Consider the following 20,340-nt stretch of genomic DNA (forward strand, 5'->3'; position numbering starts at 1 on the left):
CATTGGTGACATGAAGCTGTTGGACTTGAAACTGCTATTCACTAGAAATATCCAAAGTTGACTTCTTGTTCATTCTGTGTGCTAATTTGTCTGTCTAGGTACAGTTCTGAAGAATGGTCAGAGTTTAAATTGGTAGTGATGACTAAATGTGCAGATAATGCACATGGATTATGATGCAAAGTTTGGTTTGCAATTTTCTCCTTTGGTTACTTGGAACTGCAGATACAAAGGACCCTCTGGCTATTCCCTTAATAGGTGCCAAGTGCTGAGCCATGGGGTCGGGATAGACGGATTTAGGATTTAAAGTTAGTGAGTTTAAAATATCGTTATATTCGCTATTCTTTTATGAAGATGAGTTCAAACTTAATGGATGTATCTAGTCCGTTTATGCATACCTTGACTATTTCATTGGATACTTATTATTTTCCGTTAGTATAGATATTGAATAACTCTGTTCACTGATGTTAAACAAACAGGAAGAGATCACGTAGTGATTTCTTATGTCTGTTGAAAATCGAATTCCTATCTGCAATCATTATCTGCGATGATTGTGATGAAAAAAATTCAAAGCTATAACTGAATTGTCTCCGGTTAATGATTTGGCATAGGGATAAAACAAAGAAGGTGCGTGGGTATGACTAGGGAAGGCAAACAGGCGGTTCAGGTCAGATATGGGCTGGTCGAAAACGGATACTGTAATCGGCTTGACCCATATCTAATACGAATCGAAAATGGTTAACCGGCGAATAATATGGATATAAAAATTACTTTTGGGAGAGTTCCTAGTCTTCCAAACTTGAGAGGCTTTGCAATTTGAATCTTTGTAAATGTAAAAGTTAAACTTATTGATTATCTATTTTATAGTGGATAATATGGATTTTATCCATATTTAACTCATTTTTAAAAAGTTCAGTATCCAACCTATTTTTTTTGTAATTAATTTTATTATTACCGGAGAAATATTTACAAGTATAGCAAAAAAAAACCTATCAAATCTCACTTAGATTTGGACATGCAGCCCCAAATCTAGTGCCCTCATTTCTACATGACTACTCAACTACAATATCTATGGATAAAAATTGAACTCCTGCAGTTTCCTAACTATCTTAGAATTCAAACTTCCTCGATAGTGCACCTCTTGAGTTATCACTCTGATCAGCTCCTCGCAACTCCTTTGTGTTCCTCGAAATGTTCTACAATTTCTTTCCTGCCAAATGTAGTACACAATACAAGCTAGCAACATTCTATAGATTACACATATTTGCTTCTTCCCTGTTGCATGCCTTACACCCCATTGAATCTCAGCATTCCACCCCTGCACATCTCTTGTTATTCCCAGCCATTGTAGTAGCTTCCTCCATATTATTGTTAAATATTGCACTTGAAGAAAAGATGATCATGACTTCCTATTACTCTTTGCAACACCCCGCACATTTGGATTATGTATGAATGAGTTAAAGGAGTAGAAATGTTATATTTTGGACATATGAAGTCCTATCGGGATGATTATGGGTGAAAATAGTTGTTTCAAAATCAAAATGAAAAGTGAGGTGCATAAGATTCGACAAAATCGACTAAGTTTGCAGAAGGTCCGTCTTCCAACAAGGTTTAGTGAAAACGTGTAAGGAATTTGGAAAAACTCAAAGAATGAAAGTTGCAGGCCTTTGAAATAGCTTTACAACGATATATTGTAGAGCCCAAACGGAGCTCTGTGAAAAAAGTTATGCCCGTTTTATAGAACAGTGCGTAACCATCGCGTTCGGCCGCGTTTGACCGCGACAGCGGTCGTGAGGCAGTGCTCCAGCTATTTACCGCGGTTGGGACCATGGTCAGGCCTACTGGGACGTGGTGGCAGTCTTGAGAAATTGTTTTTTTAGCCCTATATCGTCCCCCACAGCCCCAAAAAATAAAAACTTACCCTAGAAAGGAAAGCTCTCAAAATCCTAACTCCTTAAGGGTCCCTCCACCACCCAAGATAAGTTCTAATGGTGATTCTAAGTTAATTTCGATTTCCAAACATCTTGGGTAAACCCTCCATATCATTAGACATTCGATGGGGACACCATTATTGAGAGAGAAAACCCTAGAACTCGAATTCAAGAAGATTGAACGTCAAAAAGGTAATATCTTCACCCTCTAATTGATTCTATCATTGAATTAATGGTTATAGACTCTAGTTCATGAGATATGAGCTAATGGGTTTGATAGAAAAATATGAACGATTATAGGTTTGGGTTGTTGATTATTGATTTTTGGTTAAGGGTGTTGTTTACCTTATGGGTGACAAAGAAATATATTGATTATAACCATTTGAGACTTTAGAATTTATTTAAGAGCAAGAGAATGGGTTATTGGGTGTAGAAATACCATTAATAAGGACTATGAAACTTTATGCCACCAAGTGTTTGAGAAAATGCCTAAGTGACCAAAACATGAGTATTATTGCTAATATGGAATCCCTCTGACTTGTATTGATATAGATTGAAGTTGAAAGGGTTAGCGAATATTGTATTATGCTCAAGAGCAGGAAGTTAAAGTAGGTGAGGCTAACTCTCTATGTTTGGGAATGTTAATGATTCTCCTTACACTACGTTTCTTTTACGACGTATTAATTGCCTCAGAAATATAGTTAAGCCTAGTTCCTTAAATAGTTGTATAACTCATATTCTCTACCTTCATAACTCGTTCATGACTTTCATTCTGAATGTTGTGAGCTCAGTTTGTATTCAATATAGACTTAGGTTTGATGTCCCTAAGTCTCAGTATAGCTTACTCAGCATGTCATAAAGAGTTGAAGTTTTAGTGTTCATAATTAGTTCAAGAAAACATGTCTCATTCTAGTCCTATTCAGTATTCCAGTATTATGTAACTCAGTGTGATCCAGTATTCCAGTACCATCTAACTCAGCGTTATTCAGTACTTCACTATCATGTATTGCAGTATGATTCTCAGTTATTGATTTTAAATTCCTGAATGTTGAACACCTGTATTTGGGCCCGAGGCCGTATTTTATATGCTTTATGCATACTTGGGCCTGAGGCCGTAGTTTATGCTTTATGCATGTTTGGGCCTAAGGCCGTAGTTTATGCTTTATGCATTTTTGGGCCTGAGGCCGTAGTTGTGTATACGTATACTTGGGCCTGAGGCCGTGGCTTGTGCACATATATATTGGGCCCGAGGTCGTAGCTTATTCAGATAAACAGGTTGTTCATCATTCAGAAGAGGGAGTATTCATAACCTTACTTCCTTTGTTCAATTCAGCTATCAATTATAATTTCAGTTATCCGTTATCAGTTATCATTTTAGTTATCAGTTAACATTTCAGTTATTAGCTATCAGTTATTATTTTAGTTTTAGTTTCAGTTTCAATAGTTATCATTTCAGTTATCAATTATCAATTCTCAATTATCAGCTGAGTATTAGTTTCAGCAGTTATAGTTCATTCTTTCAGTTGCTTTACATACCAGTGCAATTCAAATGTACTGACGTCCTTTTTGTCCGGGGCCTGCATCTCACAATAGATGTTGACAATTCAGAGCGCTAGGACTCTCGTATCAGTTTTTTGGTGATCCCAGTTCTTTCGGGGCTTTATCATTACTTTATAGCCTTTCAATATTTATAGATAGTTCGTGGTTTCAGTGCTTCAATAGAGGCTTCATAGACTACAGTAACAGTTAGACAGAGTCTCAAGCTTTTCATGTTAAGCTATGTTGGCTACAAATACGTTTCAGAATTGTATTAGTATTTTCGCACTTTGATTTATATCATCCAGACTTTCAGTATATCAGCATGTGTTAGTTTATCTTCCGCATTCAGTATATTATGATATCACATGTTGATTCAGCCAGCCAGTTGGTTCACTCGGTCACATGTTATCAGGCACCGAGTGTCGTGTTACGTCCAGGCCTAGGTTTGGGGCATGACAAAGCTTGGTATCAGAGCACTAGGTTCAAGTGTCTTAGGGAGTCTATGAAGCCGTGTCCAGTAGAGTTTTCTTTATATGTGTGTGTCGGCCACTCATATAAATGGCTAACTACCAAGACATTCAGGATTGTCTCATTTTTTTCTACTCTAGATCGTGCCATGAAGCTTAGAGCAATAGTTAACCTTCTCTTCCTATTCCAAACGTATCGAATGCCCAAAAGACGTGCAGGAAAATACTCAAGTTCTTAGAGAAGATGATTTCCTTTGGAGTGTAGGTTGGTAACAAATGAGACATGAGATGATGTTAAAAGTGGGATGCAATGGGTAGTAGTACATATTAGAGCATAACCTTATTAGAAAGTACAAAAGCAGTCATCATGTCTTATGGTTATCAGTTTACCTTAGTTACCAGTTATACAATCTTTCAGTTAGCAGGTTTATAGTTGTTCAGTATGCTAGTTATTTGTTATTCAGTTACCATATCTCCGAATTTTAGTGTATCAAAATTTCTGGAGACTTGTGAGTATACGATGATGCATATGGATGCTCAAAGAAAATGTAAGTAACAGTGATTATAGCAAAATCTCTGCATGTGTTAAGAATTAAGACAAATACTCACCGGATGGTGCATTAAGTGATTTATCATATGATGGTATACGCTGAAGAATAAGTTTGTGTATGATAATCGTATGTGTTTTACCTCAGAGAGCAATTTCTTTTAATTCTTCGAAATGGAGCCACAAGTTGGATGATGATAGTTCAGATGTCAGACCCTAACATTGGTCACTATAGTTTGGACAGAAAAGAGCCTAAAGGTAAAATACCTAGGAGTCAAAAATAATTGTTATTATTAGAGATGTATTTTTGTAGAACTCATGCAAATGACTAGAAGAAATGATGTATGCAATGAGAACCAAGAACATCCAATAGTGAATTTCAGGGAACGATTTTAAGTTGTTTAGATTTATACAAATCAGAACTAGAAGTACCGCATTAGTAAGTTACTATAAGAAATGGCTATTATTGTGAGATAAAAGGTATGACAGTTCCCCTTCAAATGATGTGAATATGTGTTTAGGCCGAAGTTTTATAGTCTGAAGTGATTTTGAAGTATATAGAAAGTTTGGGGGTTAGATATTCCAATTTCGTTTATATGAACTTTCCCTAAGTGTGATATATGTACATAGTTTTAAAAAAAAAGATAGTATACGACCTCACAATAGGGTCGTATGATGAGAGAAGTTAGAAATAACCTTATGCTTCACTTTAGTTATTCAAAGCAAATCATGAACACCTGACGCTAGCAGGTGGTTAGTAACAGAATAGTAAGTAAGTTTTGAGTAGCACTTTCAGCAGAGCTAGTAGGGGTACAATTTGATTCACTTAGCCAGGTTAACTCTAGTGAGTGGATGACAGTTTGAAATACCGAATGTGTGTTAGAACCCAAAGAGTTTAAGTTAAACTCGAAGTACAGTAGCAGTGGGAAAAAAATATTAGCTAGCAGTGAGAGCACAAACTATAGAAGAATAGCCTTTAGGAATTATCGTAATGTGGTTTCTCCAGGATTGACAGTGTGAGCAGAGTTAAATTATTAAGATTGTATATGATAGTTGTGAATACATTAGCTTTCCGTTAAGTGAATAATTTAGTTTTTCCTAGTAAGAAAGATTTCTCAGAAGTAAGTTAGAAGATGAGTCTTCATTGACGTAAAGTGCAAAGAATTGCAGAAAATAAGGTAAGTTATTTGGATCCCAGAAAAAAGAGAAGGATCCAGAAGTATAAGACCTTTGGTCTAAGGGGTGATGTGAAAATTTTCAGTAAGTCCGGTTGGAGATCTGAAACTCGAATAGTACCATGGGATATGAAAAAGAAAATCAGTTCGGTAATGAGGGAAAATTGTATAATTACCACAGGGATTATGTCTAGCATGTGTAAGAAACAGAAGGTGAGTAGAATGATCACCGATCTTAGTTATTGATGATAAAGTGATAACAAAAAAGCTATAAAAAAATCATGCCCTGTTATGTATTACGAGGGTAGTGCCATCGCATGAGACTCTAATCTTCGGAGTATAAACTTAGCTCACAATAATTCTATAAGTGTTTTTAGGAAGTGCTTAAGAAGATAATCAAGTGTGGGAAGTATAACTCAGGATCGAGGTAGATAAGACAACTCTAGTAAAAGAAGTTCACCGCTTAGCCTAGCAAGGAGTTCAATTTGCGTACTCCAAAGATAGTAGAGTTGTTGTCTAGAATATGACTTGTCCCCCCCCCCCCCAGTAGGCGAAGTGAAGGAGAAATAGTTGATGATCCCTACTTGTTGTAGCTGAAAGAGGGGATTCACAGGCATAAAATGATAGCTTTGGAATAAGGAGGATCTATTTACTCAGGTACCACAAATATGTATCATGGTCTTAAGGAGATTTATTGGTGGAACGACATGAAAAAGAACATTGCAGACTTTATGGACTAGTATCCGAATTATCAGTAAGTGAAAGTCGAGCAACAGAAAGCCCAATTTATCACAGAATACACATATTTTGAGTGTAAATGGTAAATATGGGCCTTATAATAGGATTATCTTGCTCATTTTGAAAGCATGATTTTATGGCCGAAGGTGTAGATCACCAATTGGTTGGTCCAAAGTTGGTGAAAGGGAGTTAATGGGACCAAATTTGGTCTATCAGACTATAGAGAAAGTTAAGTTGATTCAAGAGCATTTGAAGATGGCTCAGGCCGCCAAAAGTCCTATTCGAATGTGCGGCATACAGACCTAGAGTTTCAAGTTGATGATTGGTTGTTTCTGAAAGTTTTGCCTGTGAAAGGCGTTATGAGATTTGAAAAGAAGGGGAAGCATAGTCCTTGCTATGTTGGGCCATATAGAATCTTGTGAAGGATCGGTCAATTATCTTATGAGTTGGAGTTACCACCAGAGTTAGCGGTGATACAACCAGTATTTCATGTGTCATGTTATAACATTCAAGTTTCCAGCACTCAAATACTCATGTCAGTTCAGTACTCAGATACTCATGTCAGTTCAGTACTCAGATACTCATGTCAGCTTAATACTCAGCTACTCATGTTAGTCCAATACTTAGACATTCATGCTAGCTTAGTACTCTGATATTGACGTTAGTTCAATACTCGAATATTCGTGCCAGTTTAATATTCATATATCCATGTTAGTTCAGTATTTACGTATCCATGGCAGACCAATATTCAGTCAATGTGGTGGTCATTCAGTTCACTATCTCAAAAGTTCAGTAGTCATGTATTCATTCAGTTTAGTATGCAAGTGTTTATGAAAGTTCCTGTTTCCACCAGACCCGTTTAAGGTCCGGACTTAGCAGAAGTTACAGTTAGGACAATCATTCGAGGACGAATGATCCCAATTGGGAGATAATGTAACACCCCGCACATTTGGATTAGGTATGAATGGGTTAAAAGAGTAAAAAGGTTATATTTTGGACATATGAAGTCCTATCGGGATGATTATAGAGTGAAAATAGTTGTTTCAAAATCAAGATGAAAAGTGAGGTGCATAAGATTCGATAAAATCGACTAAGTTTGCAGAAGGTTCGTCTTCCAGTAGGGTTTAGCGAAAACTTGTAAGGAATTTGGGAAAACTAAAAGCATGAAAATTTTAGGCCTTTGAAATATCTTTCCAACGATATATTGTGGATCCCAAACGGAGCTCTGTGCAAAAGGTTATGCCCGTTTTACAGAACAGTGCGTAACCACCGCGTTCGACCGTGTTTGACCGCGACCGCGGTCGTGAGGTAGTGCTCCAGCTATTTACCGCGTTCGGGACCGCGGTCATGCCTACTAGACGTGGTGGAGGTCTTGAGAAGTCATTTCTTTATCCCTATTTTGTCCCCCACAGCCCCAAAACATAAAAACTTGCCCTAGAAAGGAAAGCTTTCAAAAACCTAACTCCTTAAGGGTCCCTCCACCACCTAAGGTAAGTTTTAATGGTGATTCTAAGTTAATTTCGATTTCCCAACGTCTTGGATAAACCTTCCATATCATTAGACATTCGATGGGGACACTATTGTTGAGAGAAGAAACCCTAGAACTCAAATTCAAGAAGATTGAACGTCAAAAAGGTAATATCTTCACCCTCTACTTGATTCTATCATTGAATTAATGGTTATAGACTCTAGTTCATGAGATATGAGCTGATGAGTTTGATGGAAAAACATGAACGGTTATAGGTTTGGGTTGTTGATTATTGATTTTTGGTTAAGGGTGTTGTTTACCTTATGAGTGATAAAGAAAAATATTGATTATAACCATTTGAGACTTTAGAATTTATTTAAGAGCAAGAGGATGGGTTATTGGGTGTAAAAATATCATTAATAAGGACTATGGAGCTTTATGCCACCAAGTGTTTGAGAAAATGTCTAAGTGACCAAAACATGAGTATTATTGCTAATATGGAATCCCTCTGACTTGTATTGATATAAATTAAAGTTGAAAGGGTTGGCGAATGTTATATTATGCTCAAGAGCAGGAAGTTAAGGTATGTGAGGCTAACTCTCTATGTTTGGGAATGTTAATGATTCTCCCTACACTACGTTTCTTTTATGACGTATCAATTGCCTCAGAAATATAGTTAAGCCTAGTTCCTTGAATAGTTGTATAACTTCTATTCTCTAGCTTCATGACTTTCATTTTGAACGTTGTGAGCTCATTTCGTATTCAATATAGACTTAGGTTTGATGTCCCTAAGTCTCAGTATAGCTTACTCAGCATGTCATAAAGAGTTGAAGTTTCAGTGTTCATAATTAGTTCAAGAATACATGTCTCATTCTAGTCCTATTCAGTATTCCAGTATTATGTAACTCAGTATGATTTAGTATTCCAGTATTATGTAACTCAGTGTGATCCAGTATTCCAGTATCATGTAACTCAGCGTGATTCAGTACTTCACTATCATGTATTGCAGTATGATTCTCAGTTCCTGATTTTAAATTCCTGAATGTTGAACACCTGTATTTGGGCCTGAGGCCGTAGTTTATATGCTTTATGCATACTTGGGCATGAGGCCGTAGTTTATGCTTTATGTATGTTTGGGCCTGAGGCCGTAGTTTATGCTTTATGCATTTTTGGGCCCGAGGCCGTAGTTATGTATACGTATACTTGGACCTGAGGCAGTAACTTGTGCACATATATATTGGGCCCGAGGCCGTAGCTTATTCAGATAAACAGGTTGTTCATCATTCAGAAGAGGGAGTATTCATAACATTAATTCCTTTGTTCAGTTCAGCTATCGGTTATCATTTCAGTTATCCATTATGAGTTATCATTTCAGTTATCAGTTAACATTTCAGTTATCAACTATTAGTTATTATTTCAGTTTCAGTTTCAATAGTTACCATTTTAGTTATCAATTATCAATTCTTAATAATCAGCTCAATATTAGTTTCAACAGTTATAAATCTTTCTTTCAGTTGCTTTACATACCAGTACAATTCAAATGTACTGACGTCCCTTTGTCCGGGGCCTGCATCTCACAATGCAGATAATGATTTACAGGTTGACAATTCAAAGAGCTAGGACTCTCGTATCAGCTATTTGGTGATCCCCAGTTCTTTCGGGGCATTATCATTACTTTATAGCCTTTCAGTATTTACATATAGTTAGTGTTTTCAGTACTTCAATAAAGGCTTCCTACACTACAGTAATAGTTAGATAGAGTCTCAGGCTTTTCATGTTAAGCTATGTTGGCTACAAATATGTTTCAGAATTGTATTAGTATTTTCGCACTTTGATTTATATAATCCAAACTTTCAGTATATCGGCATGTGTTAGTTTATCTTCCGCATTCAGTATGTTATGATATCACATGTTGATTCAGCCAGCCAGTTGGTTCGCTCGGTCACATATAGTCAGGCACCGAGTGTCGTGTTACGTCCAGGCCCAGGTTCGGGGCGTGACACTCTTCCACATAATGAGCAGTCTGAACAAACTGCTATACCCCAGCCAGTAATCTGTCTCTCGTGTATAGTCTTCCAAGAATTGCCAAGTACAAGATGAAAATCCATTTTGGGCTACTTATGTTATTAAATTAGTCTCTTTCATTCCACTTTAGGTAGCTCACCTCTAAATTTATCATATACGAGCCTGATGAAGTATTCCTGAATATTCATTACTTCTTCTACTCCTATATTTGTCTCATTCAAGTATTTAGCAGCACCTAAGATTTTATGAGCGAGCCAAAAGGCCTGTCTAACATTCACATTCCAACCTATTTTTTGATAGCTAGATTGATAATTATTATTATTTTTTGTTATTTTGCTTGCCAAACCTCCCACATGATAATATCGAATACCAACTCATTAATTTAGATAGCAACAAACAACTTGAATTAATGATACCAACGACATATCTATAGCAAAAAGAATAAAACTTTTACCAGACAAGCAAATCTTTGCCAAATTGACGAATGCATAATAATTTTTTTTTAAAAAGGTCTGAGGAAATCTAATACTACTAATCTACTTCCAAGTTTGCTGTTTTGTATTTTGTGAGTCTATTTCCCACATTATTATATTTTAATAATCAAAATCTCAATATCGGCAGAGTTCAACTTTACCGGTAGAAATGAATAAAAGTAAAACTTGATTGAATCTGTTTAACTTAGTTTGATCAAATAAAGCCACAAAAAAGTCCCTTTAATAAGATTCTTCAATATTTCTATTTCTAAACTATCATAAGTACTAGATAAAAAAATTCCCGTTCGGCTCTTGGAATCATATCTAGTAGTGGTTGGAACAGCTCGTAAAATCCAACCACTTTACCTACTTCATTGTCCCCAATCGTTTCTCGCACCTCTATTGAAATAGAATGGTTTTATGTTCTTTCATCGATTGGTTATTCCTCTCCGTTCTTATCTCTTTTTCCAATTTCGATCTCCATTAGCTCACAAGATTGAATGGCCAATTCTCCTCCGAACTCTGGATTCTATTGTTTTCTCGACGCCAAATCAAGCTTTACATCGACGAATCTGAGCTTCCTCTCCAAATTCAATTCACTATTACTGAGCTACGAATATGGCTTTCAAATGAAAAAAAGACGAAGGAGAAGGTACAATTGAACTTTATGCGAGAAATGGAGGAAAATGAAATCCAAAAAGGGGGAAATAGCGAATTTTGGTACCGGAATAAGAATAAGAAGAGGGCGGAGAATGGCGGGAATTAGATTTTGGGGGATTTTTTTTCCTTCTATTTATGAAAATAATTATATTTATATACTATGACCAATTCCACTTCACCTTCATTAACCCCATACAACCATTAATGTTAATCTATATCTATATCTAGATTTATATTTATACTATATTAAAAGCACAAAGGCCTTATCGGTTCCTTTGTCTTTTTTATCCTTTTATAATAAAAATTTTATTGCACAAAATTATAATTTAAGTTACTTTCCTACTACTATTTAGGACTTTATATAATCAACTCTTATTAATATTCTTGGCCTAATATTTAGGACCTTCAATGTATAATAAATTCCTTAAATTTAAATTTCTCTTCGTTAGGCAGTATAATAAAATCTTTATATATTAAATGTTCATACACCAAATAATCCGACAATGCGATTCCTTAGTAGATGTGTATTTTCTTTTTTGTTTTATTTGTGTTAAGAACTCGAGGAATATTTTCTTTTTTCTTTTTCTTATTTTGTAAGGAATTTTACGAATACCTTTTTTAAGGAAGTATAATTTTATTTAAAAGATAATTGGCTAACCTAGACCTTTTTCATACGGAGATCTAATTTTTTTGGGAAACTTACACAAACGTCCCAAATAAGTCTTAACTTACCAACCTCTAACCATTAGTCATAGACTTACCAAAACTAGCCAAATACATATAAAAATTGAAAAATCAAATAAATAAGGTTCTTTCTCTCAAAAAATTACATGCAAAAATCACCTTCCATATTTGTAAGCGTAATTAGCAACATAGATGCAAGACGGAAAGGAAATTTTACGGATGAGGAAGCAAATAAGGTGATGAAATACAAAAAAATATATACAATATTCCAAAAATCTAAGCAAAAAAAGGAACTTTTTCAATGGGTATAGTTGAAATCTATTAAAAACATATAAATAAGTCAATATACAAAATTTGAGGAAGATTGGAGGTGATTTGGACTGGTTTTGTACCAAACTTTTGTAATTAAATCGTGTTAAAAAAAATTCTTCTGCAACACATGTATGATACATGTATCTCACACACAGGTATACATGGATATACATGTGATACACAATTGATACAATATGATACATATGTGATACACAAATGATACACAGTGTAATACACATATCATTTCTTTTCATGTTCAGTTTTTACTTTGAATTTCAATTCAAACCATCTCAAAACTTCACCAAATCATCCCAAAACTGAGATTCAAGCTCCTTAAGATGTACTCAATCTATTCTAACAACACCCACTCAAAAGAAAGCAAAAATTTGACATTTGTTTTTACTACAAATAGCCAATTGGCTAATATTAGTAATATTTTATGAATTGACCAATTTTTTAATGAGTTACTTATAAATGGACATAGCAGGTAGTTTTTCATTTTTTTCTTTAATAATCTATATTTTCTGTCTCATATACATTATTTAATAATTTTTATGTAATTAAGGTCTTTTAATTGAAACCAATTATATAAAACAAAGGGCAATTTTGTTAGTTTTAAGAAATTAAAGGGGTAAAAAAGCAAAATACCAGTGCTACAATTGCATGATCTCTCTCAACTGTTCTAACAGACAGAGAAACAGAGAAGATACAGATTGGGAAGGATGATGGTGGATCTGAGTTCCTTCTCCGACGAGAAATTCGACCCGAAAAAATGGATAAACGAAGTGTTTCAGTCACGGCATCCACAGGATCCAGTGGACAAACACCTAGTGGATCTGGAAATGAAGCTTCAGATGGTTTCCGAAGAGATCGCCGCTTCCCTTGAGGAGCAAAGCGCCGCCGCACTCCTCCGTGTTCCCCGCACCACTCGCGATGTCAGCCGCCTCCGTGATGATGCTCTCACCCTTCGCTCCGCTCTCTCCGCCATCCTCCTCAAGCTTAAAAAGGTCGGTTCCGCATTTCATTGTTACTATAGTTGAAATGTCGAAAATCTAAGGGTTCCTTTTTTTGAGTGTATAGAATTTGTAATTCTGAGAATTTACTTACAAGTCTTCAATTATAGGCTTACCAGTAGTACTAGTACTATTCTTGTATTTTCTTGTTCCTGGTTCTTTATTATTACATGTTGTGCCATTCGCTTCCGTTACCCTATTTCATTGTTGTTGCTATTGTTTGTTGCTTTATTATCACTGTTCCTTGAGCCGAGGGTCTATAGTAAGTAACCTATCTACCTTCACAAGGTATGGGTAAGGTTTGCGTACGCATTACCCTCCCAGACCGCACATGTGGGATTGCACTTGGTTTTTTGTTGTTGTTGTCTTCAGTTATAGGCTTGGTATTATGAGAATATAGTTCAATAATTGTGGGGTTTTACCAGGTAGAAAGGTCCTCTATATCAATGAGTAATTCTCCTCTCTCACAACTTTGAATTCCTTCGCAGGCTGAGGGATCATCTGCTGAATCTGTAGCTACACTTGCAAAAGTTGATGCTGTCAAGCGCAGAATGGAAGCTGCATATGAGACTTTGCAGGTAATACTTTTCTTAAAGTGATGTTTAACTTAAATTTCAACTCTAGATAAAAAACTTCCCCTAAGGCTACACTAACAATTGTTCGAGTTTCCTGCTAACTTCCCTTGTATTTAAAAAACTTGTATTATCTCGTTGGAAGGATGCTGCTGGTTTAACTCAACTAAGCTCAACAGTGGAGGATGTATTTGCCAGTGGTGATCTTCCTCGAGCTGCAGAAACTCTGGCTAATATGAGTCACTGCTTGGCTGCCGTTGGAGAGGTGGTGTTTTAACTTGCTTGTTTTTAGTTACATAACAATGTGTGTCACACTTGCTTTATTAAAGTTCCGTGCAATTTTCAGGTTGCGGAATTTGCTAATATTAGGAGGCAGCTTGAAGTTCTAGAAGATAGACTAGACTCAATGGTCCAACCTCGACTAACAGATGCTCTAAGCAATCGAAAGGTGACTTTAGTTGTCTTTCTCCTTTGTAACCCTTTCTAAAAGTTACATTTTATATTTTCAAGTGAATGCATATTCTCCTTGAACCATAGGAGACAGTAAAAGACCCTCGTTGCTACTTTATAGGTTGATGTTGCCCAAGAAATGCGTGCTATTCTACTGAGAATTGGGAGATTCAAGTCCTTAGAGCTGCACTACACCAAGGTCCACATCAAGCCAATAAAGCGGCTTTGGGAAGATTTTGACTTGAGGCAGCAGGCTAATAAAGTTGCAAATGAGAAAAGTGAAACAGAAAGACTATCAAATGCTCAGGATTTTCATTCATCCATGATATCATTCTCAAGTTGGCTGCCTAATTTCTACGATGAATTGTTGCTTTATCTTGAACAGGAGTGGAAGTGGTATGGATTGCTTTTCTTCAACTTTTGCTCACATAATTCTACTTGGTTTTGCCCCTAGGGCTTTGCTTGACGCACTGTGAGATGTGAGAATGGGGCGCATGTGATGAGCTAGAACCCTGCCATTCACTAGGAGCTCGGAATTTAAATGAGTAGGGTTTGGGGGGGGGGGGTACATAATGTCCCGAGTTTTGAACTGTGGGCCAACTAACTCACCTGGGGGGTTTTCGGTTATCAAAAAAAGAAAAAAAAATCTACTTCGTTTTTCTGCTGGAGTGTAATTGGAAGTCAAATGCTCTCCTGCTTTCAGAAAGTTTTAATGTTGTCTTACTAGAAGTTATGTTATTATTAATAGATAGAAAGTCTCATTATTGATTGAACTGCTTATATGTTAGATTGACATCTAGATGTCGATTCTTATATGAGTACAGCTACGGAATGAAAAAGATCTACCTATCAGAAGACTTAAAGTCCCTGAAATGAGTGGTTGAGTGGTTAAGGCATAGGAGTAATAACTTGGAGATACCAGGGTTGAAGTTGCTGCTATAAAACTCAGTGTGACCCCATCTGCTCTAACATCGGTAGATAGGTTATCTGGCACCTACGTTTCAGGGCTATAGCAAACTGCTTGATGAGTTGGTGATGTAGAAAAAAAAAGCATGTAATAAAAAAAAATTGCTCGTTCTTTCTGATTCCTTTCGTGGCTTCATTTACATTGCATGTTTTTTTTTGGATTTCTTTTTTCTATCTTCTTTTTTAGGTGCTCTGTTTTGTCTCTGGTAAACTTATTCCCTCCTCACTACTAGTAACAAGAAACGAAAACTAAGGTCAAAGGGTACATGCAACCTGTGGGTGACAGACTGCAGATTTAAGTTGATACTATTTCTAACTGATAAGCAGAAAGAGAAAAGTAAGACGTAAAACAGGGTCAAAGGAAGGAAAAGAGTGAGCTCTTGGTTACTATAGAAAAGCCTTTTCGGAGGGAAGAATCATAGGAGAGACCAAATTGACTGGCATTCATTTATTCCCGATCCGAGCTGTTAAAAAGAAGCTTGAATGCAACCATAACATTTTTTGCCCATTCAGGATATAGTATTCACAGAAACTTTGGAATCAAAATTACATTTACCAAATCATATTTTTTGGAGAAAGTGATGAGAGAATTCAAAAGTTTCTCCTTACTCAAAAAGGAGAAACTTTGGAATCATCTCATCACTTTCTTCAAACATTATGATTTGGCGAATGTAATGTTGAATGGCATTGCGACCTCTTTTATGCAGTTCTTATTTGGTCTTTTCTAAAGCATGAAAGCATCTTGGTTTTTCCGGGGAAGGGTTCGGCATTACGTGATTAATTGGTGAGTTTTTTCTTCTTTTTTTTTTTTTTTTTTGGGGGGGTGGGGAGGGTGGGGGGCAATTGAGTGGTTAATTGGTGAAATACTAGTTTAATATGCCACAGCTACTAACTTTGCTAGTCTGATTTATGAGGAAGATGCCTTTGATTCAATATTCACCAACCTCTTGCTTTATAACTCAGCCATGGCCTCCTCCCCAATAAACTCAAGAAGATAAAAGAGGAGGCACTTCCCCTACCAAAATAAAAATAAACTCAAGAAAATAAAGAAGATTAAAGGAGGCAAAGCTTAGGACATCTCTCTTTGGTGTTCCTTAGTGAACAATAGATCTTTTTGTTGCAGGTGTATGCTTGCCTTTCCAGAAGAATTCAGAACTCTTGTACCAAACCTACTAATTGAAACAATGTCAGCTATTGGTATGAGCTTTGCATCACAGATTAACCTTGCCACTGGGGATGCTGTGCCAGAGACAAAAGCCTTGGCTAAAGGTGAGGTTTTATCATTCTTTAGGAGTTTTGAGAACCATGATCTAAACATAGACTTCTTGCTCTCTTGCATAGTTTCACGTAGTTTCATCCAAGTGAAAACGTTTATCATTTTTTTCTGATCTTACAGTTATGATGCTGCCTTCTCTGTTTCATTAAACATTCTGAAGAATCGGTGTCCAACTAGTTTCCAAGCATATAAGTGGCTTAAAGTAGTTATATATATGGAAGACTGAAAATTGAAGTTTCAAAGTGCAAATCAGCTATTTGGATGTCACTATCACCATTTTGTGCATGGAAAGAATCAGCTCTAATTACCTATTATTTTCTTTTTGGATGACCGAGGGTCTATTGGAAACAGCCGCTCTGCCCCATCGGGGTAGGAGTAACGTCTGTGTACACACTAACCCTCCGCAGACCCCACTTTGTGGGATTTTACTGGGTCGTTTTTGTTGTTGTATTCTTTTTGGATGACACTATCGGTATTCCTTTTGGATACTCAAAGTTCTTGGATATTTTTCATCCATCATGCCTCAGATTTTACATTAAATTTCAGGTATAATCGATATCTCAAATGGAGATTTGCCAAAAGGTGCCAAGATTCAGACTAAACATTTGGAGGCCCTAATTGAACTTCAGAGTACAACAGGGAGCTTTGCTAGGAACATTCAACACCTGTTTTCAGACGCTGATCCACAAGTTCTGTCGGATGCTCTGAAGGCAGTCTTCCTTCCTTATGAATCTTTCAAACGGCGGTAAGCATACAAAAAGCAAATATTCTTGTTTATCACCTTTGACTTCACAAATTCACATATTTTTTCCGTTGCATATGGCATCCCTTATCCAGATACCAAATTTTCTCTATTCTTCCTGGTTCTTCCTTTTGAAGAGCAGTGCTCTTAGTCTTATGTGAAGGTCTTTTATTTGATTGAAATGCATTTATATGGTGAGGTCGAGTTGAGTACCATTGCCATGTAAGTTATTCAGTGTTGGTCCTTTCAAGTCTTGGATTATTGAGTTGGAAAAGTTTTGTTCTTGACTAGGTGATTGAGTTGAAAAAATCTAATGCTTTTGATGAGGAGGTTTTTCTTTCATTTCTTTTCTGCAAGTGTTTTTAGGAATAATGATTAATTAATTTCTTGTGATATGCGAGATCTTACATCACACTGTTTCTGTTTGCTCTCTTACATCCTAGACCTTGATAATTTTATGCATAGCTGGAGCTGGTTGTAATAAATAAGTATTAACTCATAGGTCAATTAACATGGGTTTCCTGCTCAGGTATTGTCATCATCCTGGTACCATCAGACATGTTGAGTATTTACATGTAGAAATCTCAAAATTTGGTGGTTCTCTGAAACTGTTGAGCATTTTGTTCAAGTAGCTTGCCTGGTGCCGTATGAGGATCTTTATTGAAATCGCAAGGCCATCTGCTTTTGCGGTGTCAAGTATTAGAACACTAAATGCTTTTAAATTTGTGATCTAGATATGGACAAATGGAGCGTGCAGTTCTCTCTGGTGAGATTGCAGGCCTTGATCTCAGAGGAGCTGCTGTTACTCTTGCGGGAGTCCAGGGAGTTGAACTTAGTGAAACTGTACGAAGGATGGAAGAGTCAATTCCACACGTCATTTTGCTTCTTGAAGCAGCAGTTGAAAGATGCATCAACTTTACTGGTGGTTTTGAGGTGGATGAGCTAATTCTTGTGCTGGATGATGTTATGCTACAATACATTTCCACTTTGCAGGAGAACCTAAAATCATTGAGAGCTGTTTGTGGACTTGATATGGATGCTATTAGTACAAAGAAAGACTCAGCAGAAAGAAGGGAAGCAGCTCCAAATGCACGTAAAGTTGACTTCACATCAAGTGAGGAGGAATGGTCATTTGTTCAAGGTGCACTGCAGATCCTCACCGTTGCTGATTGTTTAACCAGTAGATCTTCAGTCTTTGAAGCTTCCCTCAAGGCTACTCTTGCTAGGTTGAGTACAAGTCTCGCTTTCTCAGTTTTTGGGTCAAGTGTTGATCAGAACCAACCAGATATAGTCAATGATGATGGAAGTGGGCAATTATCTGTTGCTCGAAGGGCGGTCTTGGATGTGGCAGCTGTGAGTCTATTGGATACTCCTGAGAAGGCTCGGAAGCTTCTTAATTTGTTGGAGCAGGTCAGTGGCTCCCACAATAGTTACACATATCTGGGAGCTTGTCTTTCTTCTTATTCGCTTAGCAATTGTATCCTTCTATTCCTTTAATGCGTCCTTGCCAATCTTCTTCTATGCAAATTTGATCTTACATTGATAACTTCTCTCTTGTGCCTTCTGCAGTCTAAAGATCCCAGGTTCCATGCACTTCCAGTAGCATCACAACGAGTTACGGCTTTCACAGACGCAGTCAGTGAGCTTGTTTATGATGTTCTCATATCAAAAGTACGGCAGCAGTTCATTGGTCTGTCACGCCTGCCCATATGGTCATCTGTTGAAGAACATAGTGCTAGGCCCCTTCCAACCTTCAGCGCATACCCCCAGTCTTATGTGACTGGTGTTGGTGAATATCTCCTTACTTTACCCCAACAGCTAGAGCCACTTGTAGAGAATATTTCCAACAGTGATCCCAATGCTGATGAGGCCCAGTACTTTGCAACTGAATGGATGTTTAAGGTATTGTTTTTTACTTGAATATTTTATGACGAACTGGTGAGCAAATACCTACAGGTATCCTCCTAATTTGGGAGGGGAAAAAAAGAAGAAAAAAAAAAATACCTACAGGTATCCGTGCTATCAACCGAGAGCTTTAATTCATCTGGCCAACAACACCATTACTCCATTTATAATGTTCAAATAAAAATTCTCTAGAATACCAAAGCCTGAACTAACATAAACTTTGGTAAAAGAAATTAAAATTATCACGAGGAAACATCTAGAAGCTGAGTTTGATTACAAACTACTTGTGGGGTGTGCATTGTTTGCTCTTTCTAGGAAATCATCATTGCTGAGACACTGACCAACTAGTTATTTCCGTGTCTCCAAATGTATTTTCTCTCACAACTATATGTTGACTAATTTTCCTTTGCCTTTATTGAAAAGGTTGCTGAAGGTGCCACCGCACTTTACATGGAACAGCTTCGAGGGATCCAGTATATAACAGATCGTGGAGCACAGCAGCTTTCTGTCGATATAGAGTATCTAAGCAATGTACTTTCAGCTCTATCAATGCCAATTCCTACAGTTCTTGCCACATTCCAGACATGTTTTTCAACACCTAAAAATCAGCTCAAGGATCTAATAAAAACAGATTCAGGGAATCAGCTTGATCTTCCTACTGCTAATCTTGTCTGCAAGATGCGTCGTATCAGTTTAGAATAATGACTACTTCTTAGTCATGCTGTTACAGGAATTGACCAAAACCAGACCCATTTGTCGTAGAGAGTTTGTTTTCCTTTTTCTTCGTAGATAATACTTGAGCCGAGGGTCTCCCAGAAACAACCTTTCTATTCCTTCGGGGTAGGGTAAGGTCTGCGTACATTCTACCCTCTCCAGACCCCACTAGTGGGATTTTACTGGGTGGTGGTTGTTGTTCATAGATAACGCTTATGTTTACTTTCAAGTCCTTGATAAAGTTTTTTACAAGTGCAGCTCTAGAGCTATATGTGAAAGATAAACATAGTGCGAGTTGGATCTTAATTTTGTCTCCTTTTCTTTTCTTTCGCAACCATAGGTTTTGTTTGTTTGTGCAATATTAGTAGAATTCCAGCGGAACAGATTGCTTTTGGTTATATTGTGGGTATTGATACCTCGTTGGGTATACGCCTAAGGGGTCGTTTGGTTGGAAAGAAGTTATTTCAGGATTAATTATTCCGAGATTAATTATTCCACCTTTCCTTGAGGATTTAAAATGGGGCATTTGCATCTATACCCGCTTTTTATGTTACATTTTAACTTGTGTTCGCTTTGCAAAAAAAATTGCAAGCGTACCCGTTTTTTCGCATAACTTCAGCACACGGGGCTGAAGTAGCAAAGACAATCACGCAAAACTTCAGCATTCGTTTTTGAGTTGTAACTGG

General features: G+C 36.9%; 1 protein-coding gene across 1 annotated transcript; it reads left to right on the top strand.

Annotated features, from left to right (window-relative positions):
• The first annotated feature begins 12,633 nt into the window (after window positions 1-12,633).
• LOC107799262 (conserved oligomeric Golgi complex subunit 7-like) lies at window positions 12,634-19,960 on the top strand. Its single transcript, XM_016622353.2, has 10 exons — window positions 12,634-13,023; window positions 13,518-13,607; window positions 13,747-13,866; window positions 13,948-14,049; window positions 14,173-14,447; window positions 16,141-16,286; window positions 16,840-17,038; window positions 17,770-18,445; window positions 18,605-18,937; window positions 19,364-19,960. Exons 1-10 carry the CDS (start codon window positions 12,739-12,741, stop codon window positions 19,640-19,642), a joined length of 2,505 nt encoding a protein of 834 aa, XP_016477839.2. The 5' UTR covers window positions 12,634-12,738; the 3' UTR covers window positions 19,643-19,960.
• Window positions 19,961-20,340: the final 380 nt, after the last annotated feature.

Source organism: Nicotiana tabacum, chromosome 20 (genome assembly GCF_000715075.1).
Source record: "Nicotiana tabacum cultivar K326 chromosome 20, ASM71507v2, whole genome shotgun sequence".
Taxonomy (NCBI): Eukaryota; Viridiplantae; Streptophyta; class Magnoliopsida; order Solanales; family Solanaceae; genus Nicotiana; species Nicotiana tabacum.

What these genes read in the sequence shown, in the direction of transcription:
- LOC107799262 (XM_016622353.2), top strand. Translation starts at nt 12,739, where the DNA reads ATGATGGTGGATCTGAGTTCCTTCTCCGACGAGAAATTCGACCCGAAA. An exon ending in ATGCTCTAAGCAATCGAAAG is followed by an intron (nt 14,050 to 14,172) that starts GTGACTTTAGTT and finishes GCTACTTTATAG; the next exon opens with GTTGATGTTGCCCAAGAAAT. An exon ending in CTTGAACAGGAGTGGAAGTG is followed by an intron (nt 14,448 to 16,140) that starts GTATGGATTGCT and finishes TTTTTGTTGCAG; the next exon opens with GTGTATGCTTGCCTTTCCAG.